At 43.4% G+C, this 26,873-nt stretch overlaps 1 protein-coding gene across 4 annotated transcripts in view; it reads right to left on the bottom strand.

Annotated features, from left to right (window-relative positions):
* Window positions 1-26,873, bottom strand: part of RPAP2 (RNA polymerase II associated protein 2) — a 75,059-nt gene that overhangs the window by 33,539 nt on the left and 14,647 nt on the right. For all 4 annotated transcript variants that reach the window (XR_012646549.1, XR_012646548.1, XM_075002433.1 and 1 more), the window contains exons 8-10: window positions 24,461-25,433; window positions 17,888-17,982; window positions 15,348-15,428 (exon numbers count right to left, since the gene is read on the bottom strand). Coding sequence is in view for 2 of the 4 variants with exons in the window: in XM_075002433.1 (XP_074858534.1) it covers window positions 15,348-15,428; window positions 17,888-17,982; window positions 24,461-25,433 (1,149 nt within the window). In the remaining 2 variants the exon portion in view is untranslated. The remainder of the gene's footprint in view (window positions 1-15,347; window positions 15,429-17,887; window positions 17,983-24,460; window positions 25,434-26,873) is intronic.

Here is a 26,873-nt window from a genome sequence, read left to right as displayed (position 1 = left end):
CACTGCAGGTGAGCACTCTAGAGCCATAGGTACCATTTTCCACCACAACCTTCAAGGTTTTATCTAAGAGGAAATGCTCAAGCCATATGAGGTCACTTCAGCTGAAGAAACTGTTCCTGGAAGGCTGTCAAATAGGATGTAAAGACCTGAAATACGCACTGGTTTGGAGTCACCTGTGAAAAGTCATATGGTTGACCTGGATGAATGGCCAATTGTAGGTGCTGTTACTACTACTAGTTATATCATTAGTTCCTTTCCAGAGTCACCTATTTGCTGGCTATAGACCAAAGCCCTTCACATGAGTGGCAAGAGAAAGGATGTATTTTGCTCCCTATCTGCTAACCCATTCTCGCGCCCTGTAAACTAATTAATCTTGAGTAGAGATGATGATCTTCTCTGTCTGGTACCCAGTCTAGGAAACACATTTCATAAAGTATGAATCCTTTGAATACATAACCTGAAAAAGACACAGTTAGGGCTTGTCTATACTGCAAATTATGTCCGTGCCACTATGATCAGTGTAGCAGCATTGATTTAGTGGGTTGGTGAAGACACAATGAATCCATGGGAGAGCGTTCTCCTGTCAACTCTGGTACTCCATCTCATCAAGAGGCGGAAGGTAAACTGGCAGAAAAGCATTTTCAGCCTACATAGCTCAGTATAAATACCATTTAGGATGACGTAAGCTATACTGCTTGAGTGTGTGTGAGATTTTTTCATCCCTGAGTCACTTAACCTACCCCAACGTAAGCAGCAATATAGTCTAGGCCTTAGGTCCATGTTTTTTGCATCCCGTTGATTTTCATAACAAATGCGTTCACTTTACAAAACAATGTAGTTTTTTTTTTTCCCCCCTGAAATGCAAGCCCTACACTCTCAGCTTGGGAGCCACACCACAAGGTGGGTTTTCTTTCTTGGGCACCATATCAACTAATACAGGATCTGTGCAACAATACACACCACAAGTTATCGTGGGCTGTGCTAATGGCTGATTGTTGAAATAGTAGCTCAATAAAAGCCATTCCGACAGACAATTTTATAAAAGTTTTATACAAGCAGTGACCACTGTTGGACCCTTTAAGGGAATTCACCAAATTTTAGTAACAATGGGAAATATACCCCCACCTGCTGGGGTAGGAAAAAAAATTGCATGGGAGACAAAAAATGTAGGCACCATTGCACCAGCTTGTCAAATTGGAGGCACAGAGCAGAATGTTTCCTTCCATATGAAGCACATTTATAAAAAAATGTCAAGCTGCCATTCTAGGTTTTGTGGGCCTCAGTGATCAGCACATATTCTTAGGGAACCAGAAACAAATATATTTTGCCCTTATAATATTACACTTTTGTACTACATGAGAGAACAGCACAAAGTGAAGGAATAGAAAGTTGGGTCTGGCAAAACAATTTAAGTCATTCCTTGAATTTTGGGTTAGGCCCCAAGATACCTTGTGCATCAGATACCAAAGTCCTGTTTGCACTACTGATAGAGTGAACACTACACAGGTTTATGTTCATGTTTGCAAAACAGTTAGAATTCCATCAACATGGCATTTAATAGTATTTTGTCCCTGCCAGATGCCAACCTATCATATGGTTGTCTTTCTGTAATCATGCCAGGATTAGCTATCATATCAGCTCTCCTTCCCTCATCAGTTTTGTATGCTAGGATTTGCCAGAGTGAATTGTGCTGGACTGCTGATCCTACTCTGTGTGCACGCCACTCAGGCCGTCTGTACCCTGAAGAGGCAGTATGAAATAACTAGCCAGGTTTCTCAAAATGTGCTACTACATTGTGTTTTCTGTAACTGATTAAAAGGTAACCATGCCTCTAACTGGTTACAAAAATCACACCTATAGATTTCTGGCCAATAATCTAAACTGGTGTCAGCAGCAGGACAGAATACTAATGGTGTTCTGAATGCATTACAAACTACGATAGCAGCTATGTTAGCAGAATGTCGCAAACCATATAGTACCAAACATCATTTTCCAAGCAGTAAGGACTTATTACAAAGATAGTTACTTTTAAATCAGAAATATATAGTACTTGTTTTTCGTCACTATCAGAAAAAACTCAACACTAAGTTCGAAGGCTGTCCTTTTTTCCCCTATAAGGGATTAGTCCCTCTCCCACAAAACAAGAATTTAGGGTTAACAAAAGAATAACTGAAAGATCCAAGCATTTGGCATTTTGTCATGGATAAGGTTCCCACCTTGTTATTTGCTAAATTTTGTGTAAAAGTTCAGAAACTGACAGCTAGCAATGGTTCAAAATAACCATGCATAACACACATATTCCCAATTACAATCTGCAAACTTTACTTAGCCTGGTTTCAAGAGATACTCAAATCTGAGCAATAAGTATAAGAAGACATCCTCACTGTTTCCCTCTCCTACTTTATTTCCTCAGCAAAGCAATTAATTTCAACTAACCATCTCTTCATTCTTGGGATTACAGGTATCTATGGTTATTGATTTGGAAACCTAACTCTTTTGAATTCATTTTTGGTGAAAAACACTATGTATGAAAATTTCATGGTTCTTTATCTGCCTGAGCAGGTAGCAGAGGTAAGGAATTTCTTTTGTAAGTAAAAACTAAAATAACAATGTTGTGTCTCCCTGTGCTCTCTGAATTCGTGTGATTCTTCTAAATAAGGTGAATATAGTCCAAATATCAATTTTATAAGTTTCAACCAGGACTACTGAAGCAGTGCCTTTCCATCTGTATTTCTTTCCCAGGCTTTAATAAAACTGAGTACTAACAAGATGGCCGTATCATGTAATAACCAGTATTTCAATTAAATAACATTGATTGACTGAATCATATCAACATGTACTCATTACTGCAGGTTGAACCTCTCTAATCCGGCACCCTTGGGAACTGGCCAGAATTTGTTGGACCATAGGAGGTCAATATTGCCTAGGCCATTAACAATGCTTTCACTGCTTGCTGGGCTTTTAGAAGACATTCAGGAGTGAATTACAGCTAACAGCACAGAATACTGATAGCCAGGACTGGTGGCTGGAAACAAACTTTATGGGAACATGGGAAACTTGACTGCACCCATGGTAAGCACTCATACAGCTAACTAAAATCATGCCAGATTACGGATGTTGCCTGATGAGACAGTGCCAGATTACAGAGGTCCAACTTGTACATGAAATTGCCAAAGAGCGTGTCTACCAATAAAAATATGTGCTAAACTGTTACTCTTTTCTGCTCAGAGAATAAGAGACAACACAAGGACTTAAGGTCTTGAACTCACTACTGATGACAGCGATAAAAACTCCTAAGAAAGGCCTGATGGAATCATCTTGACAGGTAATTCATATGTAACATTCCAGTTAATCTGCTCTGATGAGATACAATAGAAAAGACAGCTCTAAATCACCTGGGAAAATACTGTCAAATAGCAGAGAAAGCAGCTCTGTTTCAGTGCTCTACAAGGAGACATTATTGATTAGCACGCAGAAGAAGGCGTCACTCTTGCACACAAACTAAGAGATGTAGTTATTTCTGTCAATTAACTCTTATTCAATGTTAGTATTGATTGGCAAGGTCTCAACACTAGTCAGTGCCATCAATATGCTATTTACAGTAGAGGTAGTCAGAAGACATAGATAACCTGCTGGATGCAGTAATATAGATCTGCAGATGCACTCCTGTCACTGGATTGGAGACAGTCAAGATTTCCCAGCTTATAACCTTTTGGTACAATACCTGTCCTGTAGCACTTGTGCAACAGTATTAAAAGGCCATTTTAGGAAGAACAGACAAAAGCATACAACCTACAGCTGTGAAGCCTTAAATAATAAGGGGCAGTGAAAGGGCAATCTCTTTCAAACAAGCTCTGTGTCAACACCAGGGCTTCGGAAGTCTAAAGCTTTCCAAAACAAAACAAAAACTGAATACAAATCCACACGAAAAAAGGTTCACTAGTTCTGTGTCTTCTCTTTAGCCAAAGCTGCTACTTCAAAACCATTTGTAAGGGAGGGGAAAATACTTGTACAACTACATCTCTTAAATATACATGTTAGAGAAAAGAATCCCAAAAAACTTAAGCAATGTTTTAAAAGGTTAAGTGATTTGTGTTTGCAGAGTTATAATGTTCGACTAAAAAGTATGATAAAAAGTCCTGTAAATTTTCACGGAGAGAAATTACAGCAAGTTCACTCAGTTCAAGTAGCTCTAGATGACTAGGAGCTGAAAGCCAGACAATGCACCAAGATCTTAAATTTCAACTGGTCCTTCTGGTCTGTCTGGCGTTAAACTCCACATGGTACTGAAGCAGGTTTGTTTCATGAAGCACAGCCCTTTAATGGAAGGAGAAAAACCACTATCAAATCCAGCTGCAATATTTCCTCCATCCCTGTAGGTGGAGATATGACCGGCAGAACTGCATTAGCAGCACCTGAAAGCATGTAATGGCAAACTGAATCAAGGTAACAAAAGGATGACATGTTACAAACAAAACAAAACACCAACCAACCAACGGAACCAAAAATACAAGGTAAAGGGAGGTAATATAAATATTGCCTCTCCTTCATGGATTGGAACACAGCATATAAAAAGAGATTTTACTAATTTGTATAATAAGTTGAGTTGAGATGTTCTGTCCCTACAGATATTCCAGCTCAGCGGTCAGCACGTGCCCAGGTGCCTCAGATCAGGAGTTTTTGATAGCAGAGGCCAAATGATCTGTGCCTACATTCTGTACACACCTGTGCTCTAAACAGAGGGCACACCAGGCACGGTGGACCCACCTCTGCTCTGGCTCCTTCTGCACCATGAAATCTGGCCCAATGCTGGGACTCCAAACTGAGAAGAAGGGCAGAATGCCTGTAGGGACAAATCATCTTGAAGAAAGAGAAGTTACTCACCTGTAGTAACGATGGTTCTTCGAGATGTGTCCCCGTGGGTGCTCCACAATAGGTGTCAGGCTCGCCCGGCGCTGCAGATCGGAATTCTTCTAGCAGTTTCTATTGGATTGCGCATGCACCGATGCGCGCCGTTCCCTTGCGCGCCCTCGGTCATGTGCACAATCCTGTCCCCGCCAGTTCCTTGACCAACCGCCTCGGATGCTCCTGAAAAACACCAGACAGAGATCCAAAGTGGGGAGGATGGGCGGGTGGTGGAGCACCCACGGGGACACATCTCGAAGAACCATCGTTACTACAGGTGAGTAACTTCTCTTTCTTCTTCAAGTGGTCCCCGTGGCTGCTCCACAATAGGTGACTACCCAGCAGTAACCCAAGTAAGGAGGTGGGCAATCGATTCATGTGCAGCTTGCCCCCCGAGAGGACTGCTGTCAACAGACGGGTATCCTCATCGAACACCCGATGCAGGGCGTAATGTTTGGCAAAGGTGTCGTAGGATGACCAGGTCACCACTCTACAGATGTCTTTTAACGGGATTCCCTTGAAGAAGGCTGTTGATGCCGCCACCGCCCTGGTGGAGCGAGCCCTAGGCGGGGCCAGCAAAGGGGTCTTTCGAAGCTCGTAGCACATTTTTATACAGGACACAATGTGCTTTGAAATTCTCTGGGAAGAGAGGCCTTCCCCTTTTGACCTGGGAGCGAGAGACACCAGAAGCCTGTCCGTTTTCCGGAAGGACTTAGTTCCGTCTGTGTAAAAGGCCAACACCCTTCTCACATCCAGGAGATGTAGGAGCGCCTCCTTGCTAGAGCTGTGAGGCTTTGGGTAAAACGAGGGTAAAACTATTCGTTCGTTAAGATGGAACTCCAAGGAAACTTTTGGAATGAAGGCTGGGTGTAACCGTAAGATTACCACCTCCTTTGAGAATACTGTGCAGGGTGGCGCTGCCATCACTGCTGCGAGCTCGCTCACCCTGCGGGCTGACGTAATCGCAAGAAGGAAGTTTGTTGTCATAATAAGGAGTCGGAGGGGTACCGTGGCTAATGGTTCGAAGGGTGGTCCCGATAGCACGCTGAGCACCAAGTCCAAACTCCACGATGGCAGTAGCGGTTTTCGAGGGGGGTACAGGTTTACCAGCCCCTTCAAGAACCTTGTGACAATAGGGTGGGCGAATACGGTGGGCCCTTCCTCTTTATGCCAAAAAGCTGATATAGTGGCGAGGTGGACCTGTAGCGAGGACAGAGAAAGCCCGTCTCGTTTGAGGTCCAATAGGTATTCTAGTACTACAGTTATAGGAACGTCAAGGGGAGCTAACTGTTTGGCGGAACACCAGGCTGTAAAGTGTGTCCATTTCTGTTCGTAAGTCCTCCTGGTGGAGGTCCTTCAGCTACACTCCAAGACTTGTCGTACTCCCTCCGTACACGTGCTCTCTAAGGAGCTGAGCCATGGATTAACCATGCTTGTAGGCGTAGTCCCTGAGGGTGCAGGTGCACTATGGACCCTGAGCCTGCGTGAGTAAGTCCGGCGCCACCGGTAGGGGGAGTGGTGGACGATCCGACACGCGCAGAAGCAAGGGAAACCATTGTTGCCGGTCCCAAGTTGGAACTATGAGTATCATGCGAGCTCTCTCCCTTCTGGCTTTCTGCAGAACCTTGTGGATAAGCGTTGTGGGGGGAAACACGTAGAGTAAAGGGCCCTTCCATGAAATCATGAATGCGTCCCCCACGGACCCCCACCCTATTCCTGCTCTGGAGCAGTACTGGGGACACTTCTTGTTGTACTAGGTGGCAAACAAATCGACTTGGGGAAATCCCCATGTACGAACTATGCGCCGTAGCAGGTCGGAGCGGATCTGCCATTCGTGCGCGAGTGCAAAGTGCCTGCTCAGCTGATCTGCCTTCACATTGTGGGCGCCCGGCAAGTATGAGGCTTTCAACGTTATGTTGTTGGCGATGCACCAGTTCCACAATCGGACTGCTTCCGCGCATAATGCACGGGATCGTGCCCCTCCTTGTTGATTGATGTAGAACATAATGGAGGTATTGTCAGTATTGATCCCAACTACTTGGCCGTGCAGGTATTCCCGAAAATGTCTGCACGCATTGAACACTACTCTCAGCTCCAGTATGTTTATGTGCAGTGTCTGTTCCACAGGGGACCATAGCCCTTGCGTCACCTTGCTGCCAATGTGCGCTCCCCATCCTATGTGGGAGGCGTCAGTTGTAAGAAAAATAGAAATTTGTGGTTGGTGGAAGGGCACCCCCACTAGCAGGTTCTTGGGATTTTCCCACCACGCTAGCGATCTGCGCACCTCCTTCGTGGGCGACACTACCCTGTGGACAGTGTGAGATGCTGGTTTGTAAGCACTCGCCAGCCAATGCTGCAGGCTTTGCATGTGTAACCTGGCATTCTGTACCACAAACGTCGCTGCCGCCATGTGCCCCAACAGTTGCAGGCACGTTAGGACCGGCACCATGGGGCTGTACGTCATGACTTGCACCAGGGAGTTGATGGCACGGAAGCGGGCATCGGGCAGGTATACGCTTGATGCGATAAAGTTTACGCGTGCCCCTATGAGCTCTATATCTTGCGTGGGTTTGGTCTTTGACTTTGCGAGGTTGATAACTAGGCCCAGTGAAGTAAACGTGTTCGCGGTGACACGTATCATGCGTAGGACCTCTGCCTTTGAGGCCCCTTTCAGTAGGCAGTCGTCCAGATATGGGAAAATAAACACCCCCCGTCTGTGCAGGTAGTCTGATACCACTGCCAAGGTTTTGGTAAAGACTCTGGGTGCAGAGGATAGGCCGAACGGAAGAACCCTGTACTGGAAATGTTCCCCACCGACCATGAAGCAGAGGAAGCGTCTGTGTGCCGGGTGGATTGTTATATGAAAGTAAGCGTCTTGTAAGTCGAGGGCTGCAAACCAGTCTCCATCGTCCAGTGCCGTAAGTATGGAGGCAACTGTAATCATCCGAAAGCGCTGCTTGCGCAAGTAACGGTTGAGGCCCCGTAGATCCAAAAATCGGCCTCCAGCCTCCTGTTTTCTTTTCTGTTAGGAAGTAGCGTGAGTAAAAACCTTTCCCTTGGAATTGTTCTGGCACTCATTCCACCGCCCCTATGAACATGAGGTGATCTACCTCCTGCTTCAGCCTTGCCTCGTGAGCAGCGTCCCTGAGATGAGGACGGGTGGGAGGTTTCGTCGGTGGAAGTGACTGGAAGGGGATCGTGTAACCCGTGGCTATAATTTCTAGCACCCATTTGTCTGTTGTGATCTTTTGCCATTGGGAGAGGAACGGTTTGAGGCGATGATGGAACATGAGATAAGAATGGCATTGAGCAACGGTGTTGATAGTGCAGTCCTCGACATACCCGTCAAACTTGCTGTTTCTGGGCTTGCTCTGAGGGTGTACGGCTTTGTTGAGAACGTCGCCTGGGCGCCCTGTACTGCTGCTGCTGTTGATGGCGCCTGTGGTCATAGCCTCACTGATATTGTGCGCACTATGGTTGGTAAGCGTAGCGTCTTTGCTGAGGATAGAATTTCTTTTTCTTGTATGGGGGAGTATAAATACCCAAGGTCTTAAGTGTGGCCCTCAAGTCTTTGCTGGAGTGGAGGACCGAGTCAGTTGAGTCCGCAAACAGCTTTTGCTTGTCAAAAGGAAGATCCACGATCTTCGCCTGTAGGTCTCTGGGGATACCGGACGTCTGGAGCCAGGATTCCCTACGCATTACCACTGCTGCGGCTGTTGAACATGCCGCTGTGTCCGCCACGTCCAGGGCAATCTGGACTCCCGTCTGCAATGCCGCATAGCCCCCTTGGACAATTGCGTTTAACACTGGCTTCTTGTCCTCCGGAAGTGAATCCATGAGAGGGGTGAGTCTAGAGTAATTGTCAAAGTTATGGTTTGATAGATGTGCCGCGTAATTTGCCACTCTCAATAATAGGGTAGAGGAGGAGTAGAGCTTCCTGCCGAACAGCTCTAATTTCTTAGCATCTTTATCCGACCCCCCCGATTTGTACTGAGATGTCTTCAACCTCTGCTGGGACGATTCGACCACCAAAGAATTGGGCTGTGGGTGGCTAAACAGGAACTCCATGCCCTTGGCTGGGATGAAGTACTTTCTATCCGCTCTCTTGTTCGTAGGCGGAATAGAGGCCGGAGTCTGCCATATGTTAGTGGCTGACTCCATAATGGCTTCGTCCAACGGGACAGCGATTTTAGATGAAGTCGGGGGTCTCAAATTTTTCAGGAGTTTATGGTGCTTCTCCTGCACCTCTGCTATTTGAATGTCCTGCGTGAATGCTACTCTTTTGAACAGCTCCTGGAGTTTTTTAAGGTCATCCGGAGGGGAGACATCCCCGGGGGCAATGGCCTCATCTGGGGAGGATGAGGAGGAACCGCTGGGGTAAGCCTCCCCCAAATCCTCTGGCTCCCGAGTTCAGTGGTATACTTGCTCCCTGGTGGGCTGTGAAGGGAAGTCTCGGGACTCTGGACCTAATTCCCCCTGGGACAACTGCATTCCCATCCCAGAGCGAGAGTATACACGGGAGTATTGACGAGTAGTAGGAGAGGACCTGCCCCTGGATCTAGACCTGCGGTGTCTGTGTTCAGCATGATGAGGACGACCATAGCAACATGGGCAAGGGCCCGGTGATGGAGACCTGGACCACGATCGGGGAGTGTACCCATGATGTCTGGGAGAGCGGGATCACCGTGATGACACTGATAGTGGTGAAGCTGGTTTGTGATAGTACTCAAGGGGGTCCATGCCCAAAAATGGTGAAGGTGGCCTGAGCCATGGCAAAATTGGTTGGAGGAACGGAAAGGGAGGCCCGAAATAAGCCGGTGGAGTTGCCACCCGGCGGTGTGGCATGTGTGTCTTGGGAGGGGGGCTGGGTGATAAGGGCATTGCAGCCCCACCTGGAGATGGACTAAGGTGCCGGGTTTTAGCTCTAGCCTTGCCCCTCCCCTGCAGGGTGGGCGCCGCCCCCTCCCGTGCCGGGGATCTCGGCCCCGTTGTCGGCGCTGCGCTAGGCACTGTCAACAGCGGTGCCGCGTGGGTAGCTGCCTCCGGTGCCGGTAGACCCTGTGCTGGGTGCCCCTGCGCCGCTGGCGACACGCGAGCCGGTGCCGATTGCGGCACTTGCCACGCTGGCGCTCGCGGCACCTTCCGTGCCACCTGCTGTATAGTTGGAGGCCCGGCCTTGGCCACGTGCACTGCTGCGCTGCCGCTTTCATCAGCCCGTGGCTGGGGGCTCTGCGTTCCGCCCATCCTGCTCGCTGGGACCGCCGGCAAGGAGCGAGCCGGGGAGAATTTCCTCCTCTTCTGCACAGAGGGGGTCAAAGAGGCTGCCTTCCTTTTATGCGACCCAGAGGGCCCTTCTGTGTGAGGCTTTTCCGGCAGCTCAGGCTGGAGGGCCTTATCAAACAAGATCATTTTGAGCCTCATTTCTCTGTCCTTCCTGGCCCTGGCTGTCAGCTTAGCGCAGTGGGAACACTTCTGGGTAACATGAGACTCCCCCAGGCAACGAATGCATTCACTATGCCCATCTGAGGCCAGCATAGCCTCGCGGCATGACTCACACTTCTTAAACCCCGAGGAAGCCATTGCGGTGAGTCTTGACTGTTAATAGGGTACTTAGCCACTAATCAGTGCTTTCTAACCCAAAACAACATTCACAACCTTCAGGGTCTACTGTCAGCCTATTGTCCGCCCCTCTCTCCTTCGTTCCTCTTCTCTCTGCTATTTAATACACTCTTCTCTTTTTTTTTTTTTTTTTTTTTTTTTTTTTGTGTAATAGTGACAAACAACAAACTAACTATCTTATCTGTCTCAGGCTTTAGCCGGAGCGGATTCCGTCTGCAGCCGACGGTGGTTGCGATGGAACTGGTGGGGACAGGATTGCACACATGACTGAGGGCGTGCAAGGGAGCGGTGCGCATCAGCGCATGCGCAATCCAATAGAAACTGCTAGAAGAATTCCAATCTGCGGCGCTGGGCGAGCCCGACACCTATTGTGGAGCACCCACGGGGACCACTCGAAGAAGAACTCAAGTTACTGTACTTTCTGTACTTTCTCCTTTTTTGATTAATTGTCCCTATGAGCTCTCCACTTTGGGTGAATCTTGCAGTGCCCAGGCTATCGGGTTAGTCCTGAGATGTCCTATTTAGCCCAGATTAGAGAACAGCCACACCAAAGGCTGCATCAGACTTGGAAACACACACTATAAGCTACAGACTTTTGTCTTCAGTATTTATCAATTTTCTCAAAAAAATTGGCTGTGTTTTAAAAAAGTCAGTATTGGGGCTTTACCAATATTTACCAAATTTTGTGTGAGTCAGCCCCTGGCTGCACCCTTGAAGAGTCCCCGATGCTGCAAGACAGGAAGGAAGATGGGTCGCAGCAGCTGAGACCACCCAACCACTGCAGTGACAGGCCCCCAAAGCACAGAAGGCTGCACAGGCAGAGAGCTCGCCTGGTTATTTGGGCCTTTCAGTGCAACCCATCTGCTTCCCCTGCCACGAGCCCCTCCTGACCTCAGCCCTTCAAGCACAGACCTGTATGCCCCTGTTTCCCCAGTTGCGCAGAGGAAGTGAGACAGGGAGACAGCCAAGTTCTGACAGCTGAGACTGTTAGATCACTGCAGCCACACACAACACAGGGCAAAAAGCTGCACTCTGAGTATAGGTACCTGTGGCTGCCCTCCATCTGCTGTCCTTTGTTTTTGAGTTTTACTGATTTTCACCTGTTTCTTAAAATTTTGGAATAAAAAGTGACAGCATTCTCTTGGGAATCAGCTTAAGTCTAGCCTTGCACAGATTCCTGGGTCTGCTTTGAAATCTGATGAAGATCTTCCATGCTGATAGGATGTCTCTCTCCTCCAGACAATGACAGTAGCTGGAATGACAGCTGGTAAGAGGAAAAAGACCTTCTACAAGTCTGGCAGGCTTTAGAACATGGATTATGTGGAAGGGAGGGGGAAAAAAAAAAGGAAGAGAAGAGAGGTTGAAAAGAACCCACAACAAGGTAAGTTAAAAGATAAAACAATACATTAAGGATAAGCCGAACAAAGTTAGCTAGGACAAGGTGTAATGCAGAACCCAGCATCATGCCACAGGCATGAAGTAACTGGTGCACCTTGCAATATACACCCTTGGAGCACAAGAACTTACAACACAGATGCATGGGAGACACAGATACTCCTACCAAAAGTCTCTGCACTCAGGCATACGCACACTTGAAACAGAGTTCCCACAGAGATGATTACTCAAAGAAGAAAAAGCTCATTTTGGACTCGGGCGTTCTAGGAGCAATAAAGAAGCCCAAGCTTTAGGTAACAATTAGGTTTAACAAAAAGCGCAAGGAAGTGTGATTGTGTACAGGAAGTCATATCTTGTTTGGCATCAAAATGCTTGTCATCTATAGTTTACATGGCTACATTTTTTTCACTAAATCAGAGTCAGCTCCTGCTGGAGTGATCCATCACTGATCAGATTCCCCTCTGTCAAGAAATGGTCCTTGCCTCTAACAGGAACAGGGTACAACAAACGGGAGCTAAGATTCAAGCACATTCAGAGTCCTTCTGTGCCAAAACTTAGCTCTGAGTCCCAACAATTCAGTATTTTCAGAATTAACAATATAAGGGCTTGCTCACCCCAGGGATAGAAGGTACTGGCTCTCAGTGCTCAGAGAGTTACACTGTCACTTTAAAAGAAACTGTTATAGATGAATTGCCAAGAAACATAGGACTTGCCATACTGAATCAGATCTGTATATGATCTCAGAACGTGGCCAGGACCAGATGTTTCAGATGAAGGTACAAGAAAAGTGAAACAGATGGTTATTAGATAACATGGCCTAGAAAAAGTTCTTTCCCAGCTCCCATTATCCACTGGTTAATGCACCAAAATACATAACTATTTATATCCAAATACCCTTTTTTTATCCATACACTATAACAATTCTGTATATTCTCGTTATCTATATAAAATGTCCCGTCTTTTTTAAAAATCCTGCTAAGCTCTTGTCCTCTGTGGTATCATGGGAAAAATATGGGTTGATTGTACATTGAGTGAAAAAAGTATTTAATCACCTTTATCAGAATTGGTCTAAAAAATATTACTTCATCCACCATGTTTCTTTATTTTATTCCCTTAGTCATTTAACCTAGATTTTTATGAAAATACATTATTTTCACCTGGATTTTAACAACATGCCTTGGCAGACTCTGGAGAGTTATTTGACATCTCAGTTTTCATAACAAAAGCTTACAGGCACTGAGGGACTTTGCTTGGAAAGAACTATAACCATCTGAAATGTCTCCAGAGATCTCCTGAGAGCGCTTCCCAGCAGTGGGGTTGAATAAAACGCTGCCCAAAAGAGGCTGAACTGCATGTGTTTCTTTAAAAACCAATGGAGCTGAAAATAGCTGTTGCTCAGTTCACCACATTCTCTTTTACCCTTCTTTAGCTAAACTCTCCCACATTATGAGCAGGCTTTTTATCCCCTATAATGGGCCTTCAGCAATTTTTCAGCCTGAAGTACTTCCAGTGCAGAAGCCAGAAGAGAGAACTTCTATTTGTCAGAGATATCCACTCATTCTTTTATTCAGCATTTCAATACCATTCACATAGGAAGTGATACTTAAAGGCCTGAATCTTCCAAATACTTTAGAAAATTCTTTAATTGTCCCTTGTGTTTCATTGAAATCAATGAGATTGCTTGTGTGAGTGTAGTTAAGCCTCAGTGTACAAGTGATTGCAGGATTGGAGTCCTATGGATCAATGACCACTGGTTTTATCCTTATGTCCATTATGTAGTATTTGCAAACAGCCTCTGCTGCAGCAAAAGTCCAAGATGGAGAAAAGGCCCAATGTATTTTCTCTTCTCGCTAGGAGCAGTAGGAAGGAAAAAATGAATGCAGGCTTAGTGGAAAGGAATCTATGGGTAACCGAAGTAGAGAATTTGGTCCCATCCCACATCTTGTATTTTGTAATCTTGTTTTCAGCAACGACATGAATTCAAGGTATTATGCTCCCAAATCACCTACCCATTGCTCTAGAACACCAACCCTTTGCTATAAGTGCTACTATAACCTTAATATGTGGGGGAAAAAGTCTCAATTAACCACAAACCAGATGCCAAAGAAAGCATTCACTTTAACATTCTCCACATAAGAACTCCCACTTATCTACCTGAGGCCTTGAACTCATTCTTTATCCAAAAATATTACAAAACGGTCTCAACATTAACTGACCCAAAAGACAACTCAAGCATCATTAGCTGCAATTAATTAGCAATCCAGAGACCTCAATCATGCTGAGCAGCTCTTATGAATTTAGCATTACAGACTGAGTAACATATCCTACATGCCACAGATGTGGGACAGAGCTCTGCAACTCTAGCATACATGACAGAAGCTCTTTCATAATCCTTATTTTTGGTATAGTTACCAAGAGAATGTGTGGAGTTAATCAGGATTTCTTTTAAAAATGAGTTACATAAATGAAAGGAAAAAAAAAATAACACCATCTCTATCACCTTAAAAAAACGTTCTGTCTTTACCAGTCTCGGATACAGCTTTTTAATCTAAAATGATCTTTGATAATGTTAAGCCTCAATTAAGGGTTCAAGTGGCTCTAACGAGTAGCTCGTCAGTTCAATTGTCCCTTTGATACTAAAAATGCCACAGAAAGCATTTTTAAAAAAAATCCATGTGTTGCAGTGAACGGCCAACAGCAAAGACACAACACCAAAACTCAATGGCCTGCAACACAGCTAGGCCACTCACAATTAGCAAGTGCTGTCACTCCCTCTTCTTGCTGATGCTGAAGGGCATGGAGTCTGTACTGTGTCAGCGAAGAAAAACTGGACGCTGACCTGCAGAGTTGGCAGCCATTTAGAAAAATTGCCACCATCCACCATCTGTGCTGCCATCTTCTTCATGTTCCTAAGAGCTAGGTTCACTGAGGCCATTAGGAGATATTAAGGCTTCCTGAGGCAGGAAATTTTAACATGGCTCTTAGCTCTGTTCTTTACCCTCTCTTTTGTAATCAGGAGTAGAGTAGGCCAAGCTTGACTTTCCTCTCTGCCCAGGGAGTTGGCAGGAACCGTCATTAATCACACCTCACACCCCCGTTTAGCCCTTCTGCAGGTTGCACTGAGGAAGTGACAGATTTCAAAAGCCCAGACTTCATAGGAGATGACAGGGCAGTAGTATCTTTAAAGGACTCACCAGCATCCTCCTGAGACCATTGGCCTAGTTCTTAAAAAAATATATAAAACACTCATAGTGAACCGAGCAGAGTCAGTGAAGCAAAGGATGGAGCTGGGAACCGGATGTTAGCTACACTGACTTACTACTGAAGCAGGGGAAATCTTCACTGGGGTTTCTTTGATCCTAGTTCATGAATGTCTACATTAAATGCTAGTTAATCAGAAAAAAAGCCCTGAAATGACCCACACTTACCTGAAAGTTTTGACAAGATTTTTCAGTTCCATGTAAACATCACCTAGTGAAATCTGAAGAGGGCTCAAAACAGCAGGCAATCTGGAAGCAAGAAGATATTAGGTTACTTTAATTTTTTTTCTTTCTTTACACAACCAACTCCTCAAATAAGGTCTTATCCAAAGCTCACTGTGATCACTAGAGAGGCTTGTATTGACTTCTTTGAGCTTTACTTCTGGCACATTGCTTACGTTTCCGATTCACTTATTAGAGAAGAAGTTACTGTACTAACACCATATTTTTTGGTATCTATTCTAGAAGAGCATAATACAACTAGACTTTTGGTATATTTGCCGCTTAGCAAGTGATGTGATTAATTAGCTTCACATTTCAGTTATGGCAAAGCATTCTTCCATATTGTAAACCCAATTTCCTTTGTAAGACTGAAATTTTAAGTGTCAAAACTATTTCAAATTAACAGTATTGAGATTTCTTTGGAAGTGAAATAATTTAATTTTCTTAATTAAGTCACAAAGTGGAGGATAACACATAGAATGTATCCACTTAAGAGAGATTTGGCATTTGTACCCCCTTAAATAATTAGAATGTTTGCATCCAGCTCTTAACAACTAAATCAACTGAATAGCTAAGAGAGTAATGTTCCTAGTCATGTGATTTTATTTGGGTTCAAAGTAGTAGTTAGAGATGCAGATAATATACCTAATTAGATTTAATATTATGTAGGCATATTAGTAGCTGAAAACTCACATCACACACAAAGCACAAAGACAGCACAAATGATAGTCACCCTTTGCCAGATGTATGAGAATGTTCAGCACAAGTGACAGATGTGATAACTTATGCGGGAATGAGAACAGATTTGTAACATAATAATACTATTTCAAACCATGTTGTTGGTAGCTGTGATGACATTCATTGTGAGAGAAATACCAGGAACTTTTTCTTAAGATTACTGGTTACTAAGCATCAATTCTGTTACAAGGACGCTCTGATCAGATTTTTATGCCCTACCTACTTTGGTAGGTGAGACGGAGTGGTAAGAAGTCCAGTGGCACCTTAAAAAAGGTGGGGAGGGAATTTCTATCAAGGTAGCACGCCTTGGCAACACAGCAAAGCCATAACCATGTAAAAATAATCCTGTTTTAGATACATAGCCTTTAAACTGCTATTACTTGTCTGCACTACTTAGGTAAAATGGAATAGCAGGAGATATTCTCACATGGTTTTAAACCTTGCTAGTTTCGTCATTTTAGTGTCGATGTATATAACTGCTGCAAGGTTTCATCTTTAGTGCACACAGGCCATATCTATGCTGACAAGGGAATAGCGTTTGAAAATTTTTCAAATTCAGTTTAGACAGGCTTTAGTGCAGTATGGCCACCGCCAGCCAGTGGAGGAAGGGACAAAGCATGAAAGAAAAAACCAAAAAACCAAAAAACCCACAACTAGCCTTTGTCCACATCAGCCATCTTTATAAGAAACTGTTTCAGTGAAAACTTTGCTGGAACTATTTAACCGTTTTCAAAACTCTACTTTCTTCTGTGCAGATCTGGCCTTATCTGTTTAGTGACAATATGCTTGATACTTTGCAAGACATAATGATACTGTCCCTGCCCAAAACAGTTTAATTAACAATTTCTAGCAAAACTTTTTCAGTTTAGCTTTAAAAGTCAGTGTCCTAAAGTGATTGGTAATACTTCATATTTTTAAATGCATCAGAAATTCTTTTAAACAAAGGAAAAGTTTTCCATCTAGACCAGGCGTGTCCAACCTGCGGCCCGCGGGCTGCATGCGGCCCTGGACAGCTAGTAATGCAGCACCACAAGATCGTAAACTTTTAATATTATTATGTGATTTATATACATTAACTATATTATATATTTTGTACACGGCCCAAGACTATCTTCACTCAATGCGGCCCCGGCAAGCCAAAAGGTTGGACACCCATGATCTAGACAATAAGATCATTTGTACTTCCTCAAGGCACTTATCCCTTATTTACTCTCCATGAATATTTACAACAGCAAACATTAAAATCCACAAAAACAATCGTCCAGTGGAATGTATTCAACAATTACGTAAACCAACAGCTCTCACGCTCGTGATACCTTCCCTCCCACTCCCACTGCAGAGGGAAAATAATGAGCTTCACAACATAACCAAAGTTTACCAAATGCAGACTCTGACATACCTAAGAAAGGGGGTATATCCTTTTGTAAAGTGTCCTGCCATATAAACCTCTTATGATCCAGGAGGTTATCACATTGTGCAACTCCGCTAATAACTACAGGTGTCTCTCCCTCTCCCCCGCCTCCCCAAATACTTCAAGCAACTAAGTCTGAGCCCATTAAAAAAATCTTTATCTTATGTCTTAATTTTTGGATAGAATTTAATAGGCAGAAAATGGAGATCCCAGACCATGTGTGTAATGTGTTCAATATGTGAAACACTGAATAATGAACAGGCAACCACATTCTGCACTAATTTGGGCTGGAGATTTAATTCAGTCATAAGCACTTAGAGGAAGAAGAGATACATACACTTTGCCCAATTTTTCCAGTACAATCTGCATTCGAATCTGCTTTTGAGCATGAGAATCCACAGGTGGAAGGATGGGATCGCCCTGCTGGTCTCCCTGCATTACAATACAAAAACAGAATAAAAAACATGCTAGACATTTGAATTTCAAAGTCAACACATCAAAGCAATATCGTGGTCAACTACTGATGAATTTCCCCCATGGTTAAATTTTACTCGTTTCTGAACAGAAAAAAGGTGGCTCAGTAGTTATATAAATGAAAGCAAAGAGGATTCCAAACTTAAAGGAATAGATTTTCTAAATAATGATCTGGCTTCAGAGTAGTGGATGGAAATTGCAGTTGGAGAGGAGTAGTTAGAAATTGTATGAGCTCCCAAAGAACTGAACTGTTATTTAAATTGGACCTTAGATATAATTTGCTTACTTTTCCTCACTTCCACATCAAGCCAGGCCTACTATTAGTATTAATCTATTTTTCCCTTTCTTCAGAAGACATTATGAAGGGCGTCTTATAAAAACTAATGGGGGAAGAGGCTTATATGATATAATCTGAGCCAACACAACTTTCATTTTAAGCACACTACAGTTACTTTATTTAAGAAAAGTGTTTTTAAAAGTATGCCTCTCATATTGACAACTTCCGAAAAGTTAAAGGAACTCAGAAATACGTATACCAATACAAAATGTGTAACTTAGTCAGCCAGAGTAGTGTCTCCCTATTATGGAGACTGAAGGAAATGGATGCTTAGAGCTGGTCTAATGGACTTGGAAAAGGTAAAACCTCTTGGTTTTGCATATCTTGGTAGCTCTAAATCCTCCTACCAGAAGACATACAGGAGGAGGTGCACAGCTGTGCAACATGATGTCAATGTCTAGAAAGTAGGCAAAACTATATAGTACCTTGGAATACCTGAAATCTAAAAGATTGGGAAGTCTCTGTGATCCTAAAGTGAATGCAGAGGGAAGCAGTTACTCCAGAGCTCTGAAAACAGGCATGTTGGTTGTGTTTGGTGCTCGTGCAGACACAGGTGTAAGATCTGTATTCCCTCTATGCATCTGCACAACGGATGGATAGTAATTAATCTAATCCTTAACATTCTTAAATTAGCTCAGTTTAGTAATGCTTTCCTTTCTGTTTATACTAAATTAAAGCACACAAACAGCTGACTAGCCATGTCACAGAACGTCACTGACAAGAAGCTGCTGAAACCGAACATGAAACTTCATTACAGAATCACAGGACTGGAAGGGACCTCAGGAGGGAATCTAGTCCAGCCCCCTGCTTCAAGCAGGATCAACCCCCACTAAGTCATCCCAGCCAGGACCTTGTCCAGCTGGGACTTGAAAACCTCAAGGGATGGAGAATCCACCACCTCTCTAGGCAACGCATTCCAATGCTTCAGCACCAGCCTGGTGAAGAAATTTTTCCTAATATCTAACCTACACCTTTCCCTCTTCAACTTCTGACCATTACTCCTTGTTCTGCCATCTGACACCACTTAGAACAGTTTCTCACCCTCCTTTTTAGAGCTCCCCTTCAAGAAGTTGAAGGCTGCTATTAAATCACCTCTAAGTCTTCTCCTCCGTAAACTAAACAAGCCCAAATCCCTCAGCCTATCCTCATAGGTCTTGTGCTCCAGACCCTTAATATTTTTTGTTGCCCTTCACTGAACCTGCTCTAGCAAATCCACATCCTTTTTATACTGCGGGGCCCAAAACTGGACACAATGTTCCAGCTGTGGCCTCACCAGTGCCAAATAAAGAGGAATAACTACTTCTCTAGATCTGCTTGAAATACTCCTCCTAATGCACCCCAGTATGCCGTTAGCTTTCTTGGCTACAAGGGCACACTGTTTACTCATATCCAGCCTTTCATCCATCATAACCCCTAGGTCCCCTTCCATCATACTGCTGCTGAGCCAGTCAGTCCCCAGCCTATAACAAAATGCTTGGGATTCTTCTGCCCCAGGTGCAGGACTCTACACTTCTCCTTATTGAACCGCATCAGATTCCTTTTGGACCAGTCCTCCAATTTATCCACGTCCCTCTGGATTCTCTCTCTACCCTCCAACATATCTACCTCTCCCCCTAGTTTTGTGTCATCTACAAACTTGCTGAGGGTGCAACCCAGTCCCTCATCCAGGTCATTAATAAAGATGTTGAATAACACTGGCCCCAGAACCGAGCCTTGCAGCACTCCGCTTGAAACAGACCGCCATCCAGATATTGAGCCATTGACCACTACCCGTTGAGCCCGACCATCAAGCCAGCTTTCTATCCATCTTATACTCCAAGGATATAATCCATATTTCCTTAACTTATGGACAAGAATGTTGCGGGAGACCATATCAAAAGCCTTGCTGAAGTCAAGGTATATCACGTCCACTGACTTCCTCACGTCCACAGAGCTTGTTACCTCATCATAGAAGCTAATCAGATTGGTGAGGCAGGACTTGCCCCTGGTGAATCCATATTGGCTACTTTTGATCACTTTCCCCTCTTCCAAGTGCTTCAAAATGGATTCCTTGAGGATTCCCTCCATTATTTTCCCAGGGATTGAGGTAAGGCTGACAGGTCTATAGTTCCATGGATTGTCCTTCTTTTCTTTTTTAAAGATGGGCACTATGTCTGCCTTCTTCCAGTCATCCGGTATCTCCCCCAATCTCCAAGAGTCTTCAAGGGTAATGACCAAAGGTTCAGCAATGACCTCGGCCAATTCCTTTAGTACCCTCGGGTGCATTAAATCCAGACCCATGGACTTGTGCACATCTAGTTTTTCTAGATAGCTCAGAACTTGTTCCTTCCCCACAGATGGCTGCCCTCCACCTTCCCATACTGCATCATCTAGGACCATCATTGGGAAGTTGACTTTGTCCATGAAGACTGAGGCAAAAAAAGCATTGAGTACTTCAGCTTTTCCTGCATCATCTGTCACTAGGTTACCTCCCTCATCCAGTAATGGCCCCACACCTTCTCTGATAACCCGTTTATTGTTCACATGCCTGTAGAAACCCTTCTTGTTACTCTTCACATCCCTTGCCAGCTGCAGTTCCAATTGTGCTTTCGCTTTCCTGATTACTGCCCAGCATTCTCCAGCCGTATGTTTATACTCCTCCTTAGTCAACTGCCCATGTTTCCATTTCTTGTATGCATCCTTTTTGAATTTAAGTTGACTAAGGATTTCCCTGTTAAGCCAAGCTGGCTGCCTACCATTTTTGCATTTCTTACTATGCAGCGGGATTGTTTGTTCCTGTGCCTTCAGTAAGACTTCTTTAAAATACTTCCAGTTCTCTTCAACTCTTTTCCCCTTCATCTTCATTTCCCAAAGGATCCTGCTCATATGGTCTCTTAGGGAGTCAGAGTCTGCTATTCTGAACTCAAGGGTCTGTATGTTACTGCTCACCCTTCTTCCTTTCGCCCGGATCCTGAAATCTACGATCTCATGGTCGCTGCAGCCCAGGTTCCCTCCCACTTCTATTTTTTCTACTAGTTCTTCCCTGTTTGTGAGCAACAGGTCAAGTTACACACGGCCCCTGGTTGGTTCCTTCAGAACATGTACCAAGAAGTTATCCCCAACATTCTCCAAAAAACTTCCTGGATTGTCTGTGTGCTGATGTATCGGTCTCCCAACAAATGTATGGATGATTAAAGTCTCCCATGAGAACCAGGGCCTGTGATTTGGAAGCTTCACTAAGCTGCCTGAAGAAAGCCTCACCTATCTCCTCTCCCTGATCTGGTGGCCTATAACAGACACCAACTACAACATCACCTCTGTTACTTCCACTTCTAAGCTTAACCCAAAGACACGCAACTGGATTTTCTCCTTCTTCATACTGGAGCTCTGAGCTATCATACTGCTTCCTCACACAGAGCGCAACTCCTCCTCCTTTTCTCCCGTCTGTCCTTCCTGAAAAATTTATAACCTTCCATGACCATGCTCCAGTTATGCGAATCGTCCCACCAAGTCTCCGTTATTCCAACCACCTCATACTTGTGTGACTGTGCCAGGGCCTCTAATTCTTCCTGTTTGTTCCCCAGGCTTCTGGCATTAGTGTATAAACATCTTAGAGAAGTGGCTGATTGGCCCACTTTCTCCTCTTCACCCAGAAAACCCACTTGATTGTTCCTTCCTCCTTCCACACTTACCTCCAGGCTTGTGTCACCTTCCCCCAAGCCAAAAAACTAGGTAATTGCTCAGGAGCTGACCATTTTTAATTATTGTTATTACTGGCCGAAAGCCCATTCTGTCACAAAGGTGTAATTTGTAAAGCCGTGTGCCTCCATTTACGAAGGGCATATGGGAACAGACTGCAAATCTTAGTGATGACAAACTGATAATATGCTAGAAAAAAAGAATTCTCAGCCATACTTGTAGCCGTTTCCACTGTCTTGCACAGATGAGCTTGAAAGGTTTAACTCATAACTCTGCTAGGTACTAAAAACCTTGGATTCACTAGGCAGACTGGATTTATGGCTTATTATAAAACAATCTAACACACCAACCCCTGCTTTTTGTCCTGCATCAGAGGAGTAGCAGAGTTAGTTCATATCATAGAATCATAGAACACTAGGACTGGAAAGGACCTCGAGTCCAGCCCCCTGCCCCAATGGTAGGACCAAGTACTGTCTAAACCATCCCTGATAGACATCTGTCTAACCTGTTAAATATCTCCGGCGATGGAGATTCCACAACCTCCCTTGGCAATTTATTCCACTGTTTGACCACCCTGACAGTTAGGAACTTTTTCCTAATGTCCAACCTAAACCTCCCTTGCTGCAGTTTAAGTCCATTGCCTCTTGTTCTATCCTCAGAGGTCAAGAAGAACAAGTTTTCTCCCTCCTCCTTATGACACCCTTTTAGATACCTGAAAACCACTATCATGTCACCCCTCAATCTTCTCTTTTCCAAACTAAACAAGCCCAATTCTTTCAGCCTTCCTTCATAGGTCACATTCTCTAGACCTTTAATCATTCTTGTTGCTCTTTGCTGGACTCTCTAATTTCTCCACATCTTTCTTGAACTGCGGTGCCCAGAACTGGACACAATACTCCAGCTGAGGCCTAACCAGCGCAGAGTAGAGTGGAAGAATGACTTCTCGTGTCTTGTTCACAACACACCTATTAATGCATCCCAGAATCATGTTTGCTTTTTTTTGCAACAGCATCACACCGTTGACGCATATTTAGCTTGTGGTCCACTGTAACCCCTAGATCCCTTTCTGCTGTAGTCATTCCTAGACAGTCTCTCCCCATTCTGTATGTGTGAAACTGATTGCTCCTTCCCAAGTGGAGCACTTTGCATTTGTCCTTGTTAAACTTTATCCCGTTTACCTCAGACCATTTCTCCAATTAATCCAGATCATTTTGAATTATGACCCTATCTTCCAAAGCAGTTGCAACCCCTCCCAGCTTGGTATCATCTGCAAACTTAATAAGTGTACTTTCTATGCCAATATCTAAATCATTAATGAAGATATTGAACAGAACCGGTCCTAACACAGATCCCTGCGGAACCCCACTGGTTATACTTTTCCACCAGGATTGAGAACCATTAAGAACTACTCTCTGGGTACAGTTATCCAGCCAGTTATGCACCCACCTTATAGTAGCCTCATCTAAATTATATTTACCTAGCTTTTTATAAGAATATCATGCGAGACTGTACCAAATGCTTTACTAAAGTCTAAGTACGCCACATCTACCGCTTCTCCCCTATCCATAAGGCTCTTATCCTATCAAAGAAAGCTATCAGATTATAGTTTGACATGATTTGTTCTTTACAAATCCATGCTGGCTCTTCCCTATCACCTTACCACCTTCTAAGTGCTTGCAGATGATTTCTTTAATTACCTGCTCCATTATCTTTCCTGGCACTGAAGTTAAGCTGACTGGCCTGTAGTTTTCTGGGTTATTCTTATTCCCGTTTTTATAGATGGGCATTATATTTGCCCTTTTCCAGTCTTCTGGAATCTCTCCTGTCTCCCATGATTTTCCAAAGATGATAGATAAAGGCTCATATACCTCCTCTATCAGCTCCTTGAGTATTCTAGGATGCATTTCATCTGGCCCTGGTGACTTGCAGACATCTAATTTTCCTAAGTGAATTTTAACTTTTTTTTTTTAATTTTTAATTTTTAAATTTTTTTATCTTCAAAAACAACAAGAAGTCCTGTGGCACATTATAGATTAACAGAGATTTTGGAGCACAAACTTTAGGTTTTACTGGGCCATTCTACCTAGAACAGTCCCTTAGATCATGCCTAACAATCTGTTCCATCATGGAATTAATTGTGATGTTTGGTGTAGCTTCCCTAGACCTAAAGAAGAGCTCTGTGTGGTGAAAAAGCTCATGTCTCTCACCAACAGAACTTGGTCTCATACAAGAATGACCTACAGAAGGTGACAGTGTGGAATTTTATAATTATCAACATTCATATTGTGCTAGCATCTAGAGGCCATCTAGATTTAGTGTCCCTTTCAATTAAGCATTATAAAGAACATATAGAACTAAATTGTTTATAATATTATTTTTAAAATGGCAGATTTTAACAATCCATTTTCCCAGGATGCTTACTTTAACATTGCTAGGATGCTCCACTCCTTTAACCTGAGTTTTTGCTTCTTCAGCCAAGAGGCACTTTCCTTTATAGAATTCCTTTACCCTTAGTCCTAATAGTTCTGTTTGTTCTTTTAGCTTTTCATAGCTAGGCAAAGGTTTAACTGTGGCACCTGAGTCCCTGAAGGGCAAAGACTGGTTCAGACTGTTTTTAGATTCCGTTATAGCAGCTGCAGTGTCTTTAAGGTCATCTGCTGTTTCTAATAAGTCATCCTCATCAAGGTCTTCTTTTTCACAGTTAACAGCTGATGTGTGTTCTGGTAAACACGCAGCAGTGTAGTTGGAACCACAGAGAAATTTTAAAGTTTCTTCAGTTCTCCATTCAATAAAAGTCTGTTTAAGCATGTCTAACAAACTACATGTAGCAGTAAGGGAATCAATTGGTGCATTCAACTCAAGTTTGATATGCTGTTTTGATTTAGCAAGTATTTTTTTCAGTTGTTCTTCCCCCTTTTTGCTCACACTTAGCAAAACTACTTGTGAACCATTACACCTATTTTCACAGTTTTCTGAGTCTTCTGCATTTTTGATGTTCTCAGACATAATAGTGTCCGAAGAAACGTCAGTTACTTTGTTTTGAAAAGTAACAGAGCTAGCACTCTTTTCTTCCTTGACATCTAATTTGCACTCATTTAATTGTTTAGTGACATTTATCACACTATGGTCTTCACCTCTGTGTGCACTGTTTATATTCTGACTTTGTCTCTTTTTGAGTATACTTTTTTTGTGCAATGGTTGTGCCCGACTGGTTGCGCTTAATTGATTTCCTGGTAGAATAGAGGAAACAAATTCTTGTTCACTATTACTGCTGCTGTCACTGTATGTGCCATGGGAGACAAAGTCACATTGGCTTGCTGATGTCCTGGGATTCTCAATATCTGATACTTTAATGACTTCATCGTGCAGTTTTACTTCTTCCCCAGACTGGCCACTGTAACAGAAGAACAGACCATCAGTAAAACACAGGGAAGATTTCAATTATAATAGCTTTTGCAAGCTAGACTATTTTGATTTGAATATATTTTAAGAATGAAGAACTAATTTTGTTCCAGCAAAAGTGTGTTTGTCATTTAACATTAAGAATTAGACCCTTAACAAGGGATCTAAGAGTTGCTTGCTAAAGTTTTTTTTCAAATTTAAAATGTTTTAGTGTTTAGTAATCAATAAAACTAATGCAGATATGACACAACAGACATCTTATTTTACAAATGAGGGCTGGAAAGGAAAAGAAAAAATAAAATATATTTGCTTTGACAAAATTTAGAAGAAAAAAACAGCATAAGGCCAGCTGTAAGCTACCAAATTTTAAAACTTTAAAATTCTAGAGTGAACACAGGCATCTTCCCATGCCTCAGCTCTTTCTAAAGTAATCCCCATCTTTGAAAAAACCCTTCTTCCCTACAAAAAAAAAAAAGACAGGCTCTTTTGAAGATGGGGATTACTTTCAAAAGAGCTGCACCTACACTGCTTTTCTTCTTTTGAAAGCTCTTTACAACGAAGAATACGTAAATGAGGTGCCAGATATGTAAATCTGCGCCTCATTTGTATTTTGACTTCCTCCATTTGCATGCCTTTCGAAAGAAGAATGCTAGTGTAGATGTAGCCTATGGGTGCATCTACACTTAGTAACGAACTTCAAAGTTAACTCTGAAATGAGGAGCGGCTTCAAAGTAACCTGCAGAGCATCTACACACATTATCCCTTACTTCGAAGTTAACTTTGAAGTAAGGGAGCCCAAATTTGAAGTCCTTACTCCATATTCCCAGGAATGGAGTAGTGCCCTACTTCGAAATTTAATTTCCAAGTAGGGTGTGTGTCGACGGTCAACCTCCAAGTCTGTTACTTCGAAGTTGTACTTTGAAGAAAGCAACTTCGAAGTTATTTTTGTAGCGTACACACAGCCTACGTGCTGATCAAGAACAAGGAGATAATAGATTACATGCTTCTGCAGGAGTATGCAAGCTTGCCCCCAATGGCCAAATGCTAGAGAAGAAAATGAACAAAATTCACAATTTATAGAACTTACAAAGAGGTGGAAGCAAACAAAGAATGGTAGGATATTTTGCAGCTATAAATGTTTCATATTAAGACATGCAGAAGCTTTCAACACATATAATTGGTACCATTTGGTTTATAAAGAATCAACGGTACAAAATATGCAGAGTACAAACATTACATTTGTGTCAGGTTTCAACAGGTTCAATTAAGAGTTACAGGCTATGAGCAGATGTACACTAAATCATACAGATCAAATACTCTTCTTAGCATCACAAAAGGAAAAGCTGAACAAGGCAAATATTCTTTGTGCGGTCTGCAATAATTGTACATTATATAATGCAGCAAAACAGGAAATCATAGACTTCCATATCAC

This window comes from Carettochelys insculpta, chromosome 9, assembly GCF_033958435.1.
Source record: "Carettochelys insculpta isolate YL-2023 chromosome 9, ASM3395843v1, whole genome shotgun sequence".
Taxonomy (NCBI): domain Eukaryota; kingdom Metazoa; phylum Chordata; order Testudines; family Carettochelyidae; genus Carettochelys; species Carettochelys insculpta.
The sequence above is the reverse complement of the archived record's forward strand: the minus strand, read 5'-3'. Positions and strand labels throughout refer to the sequence as shown.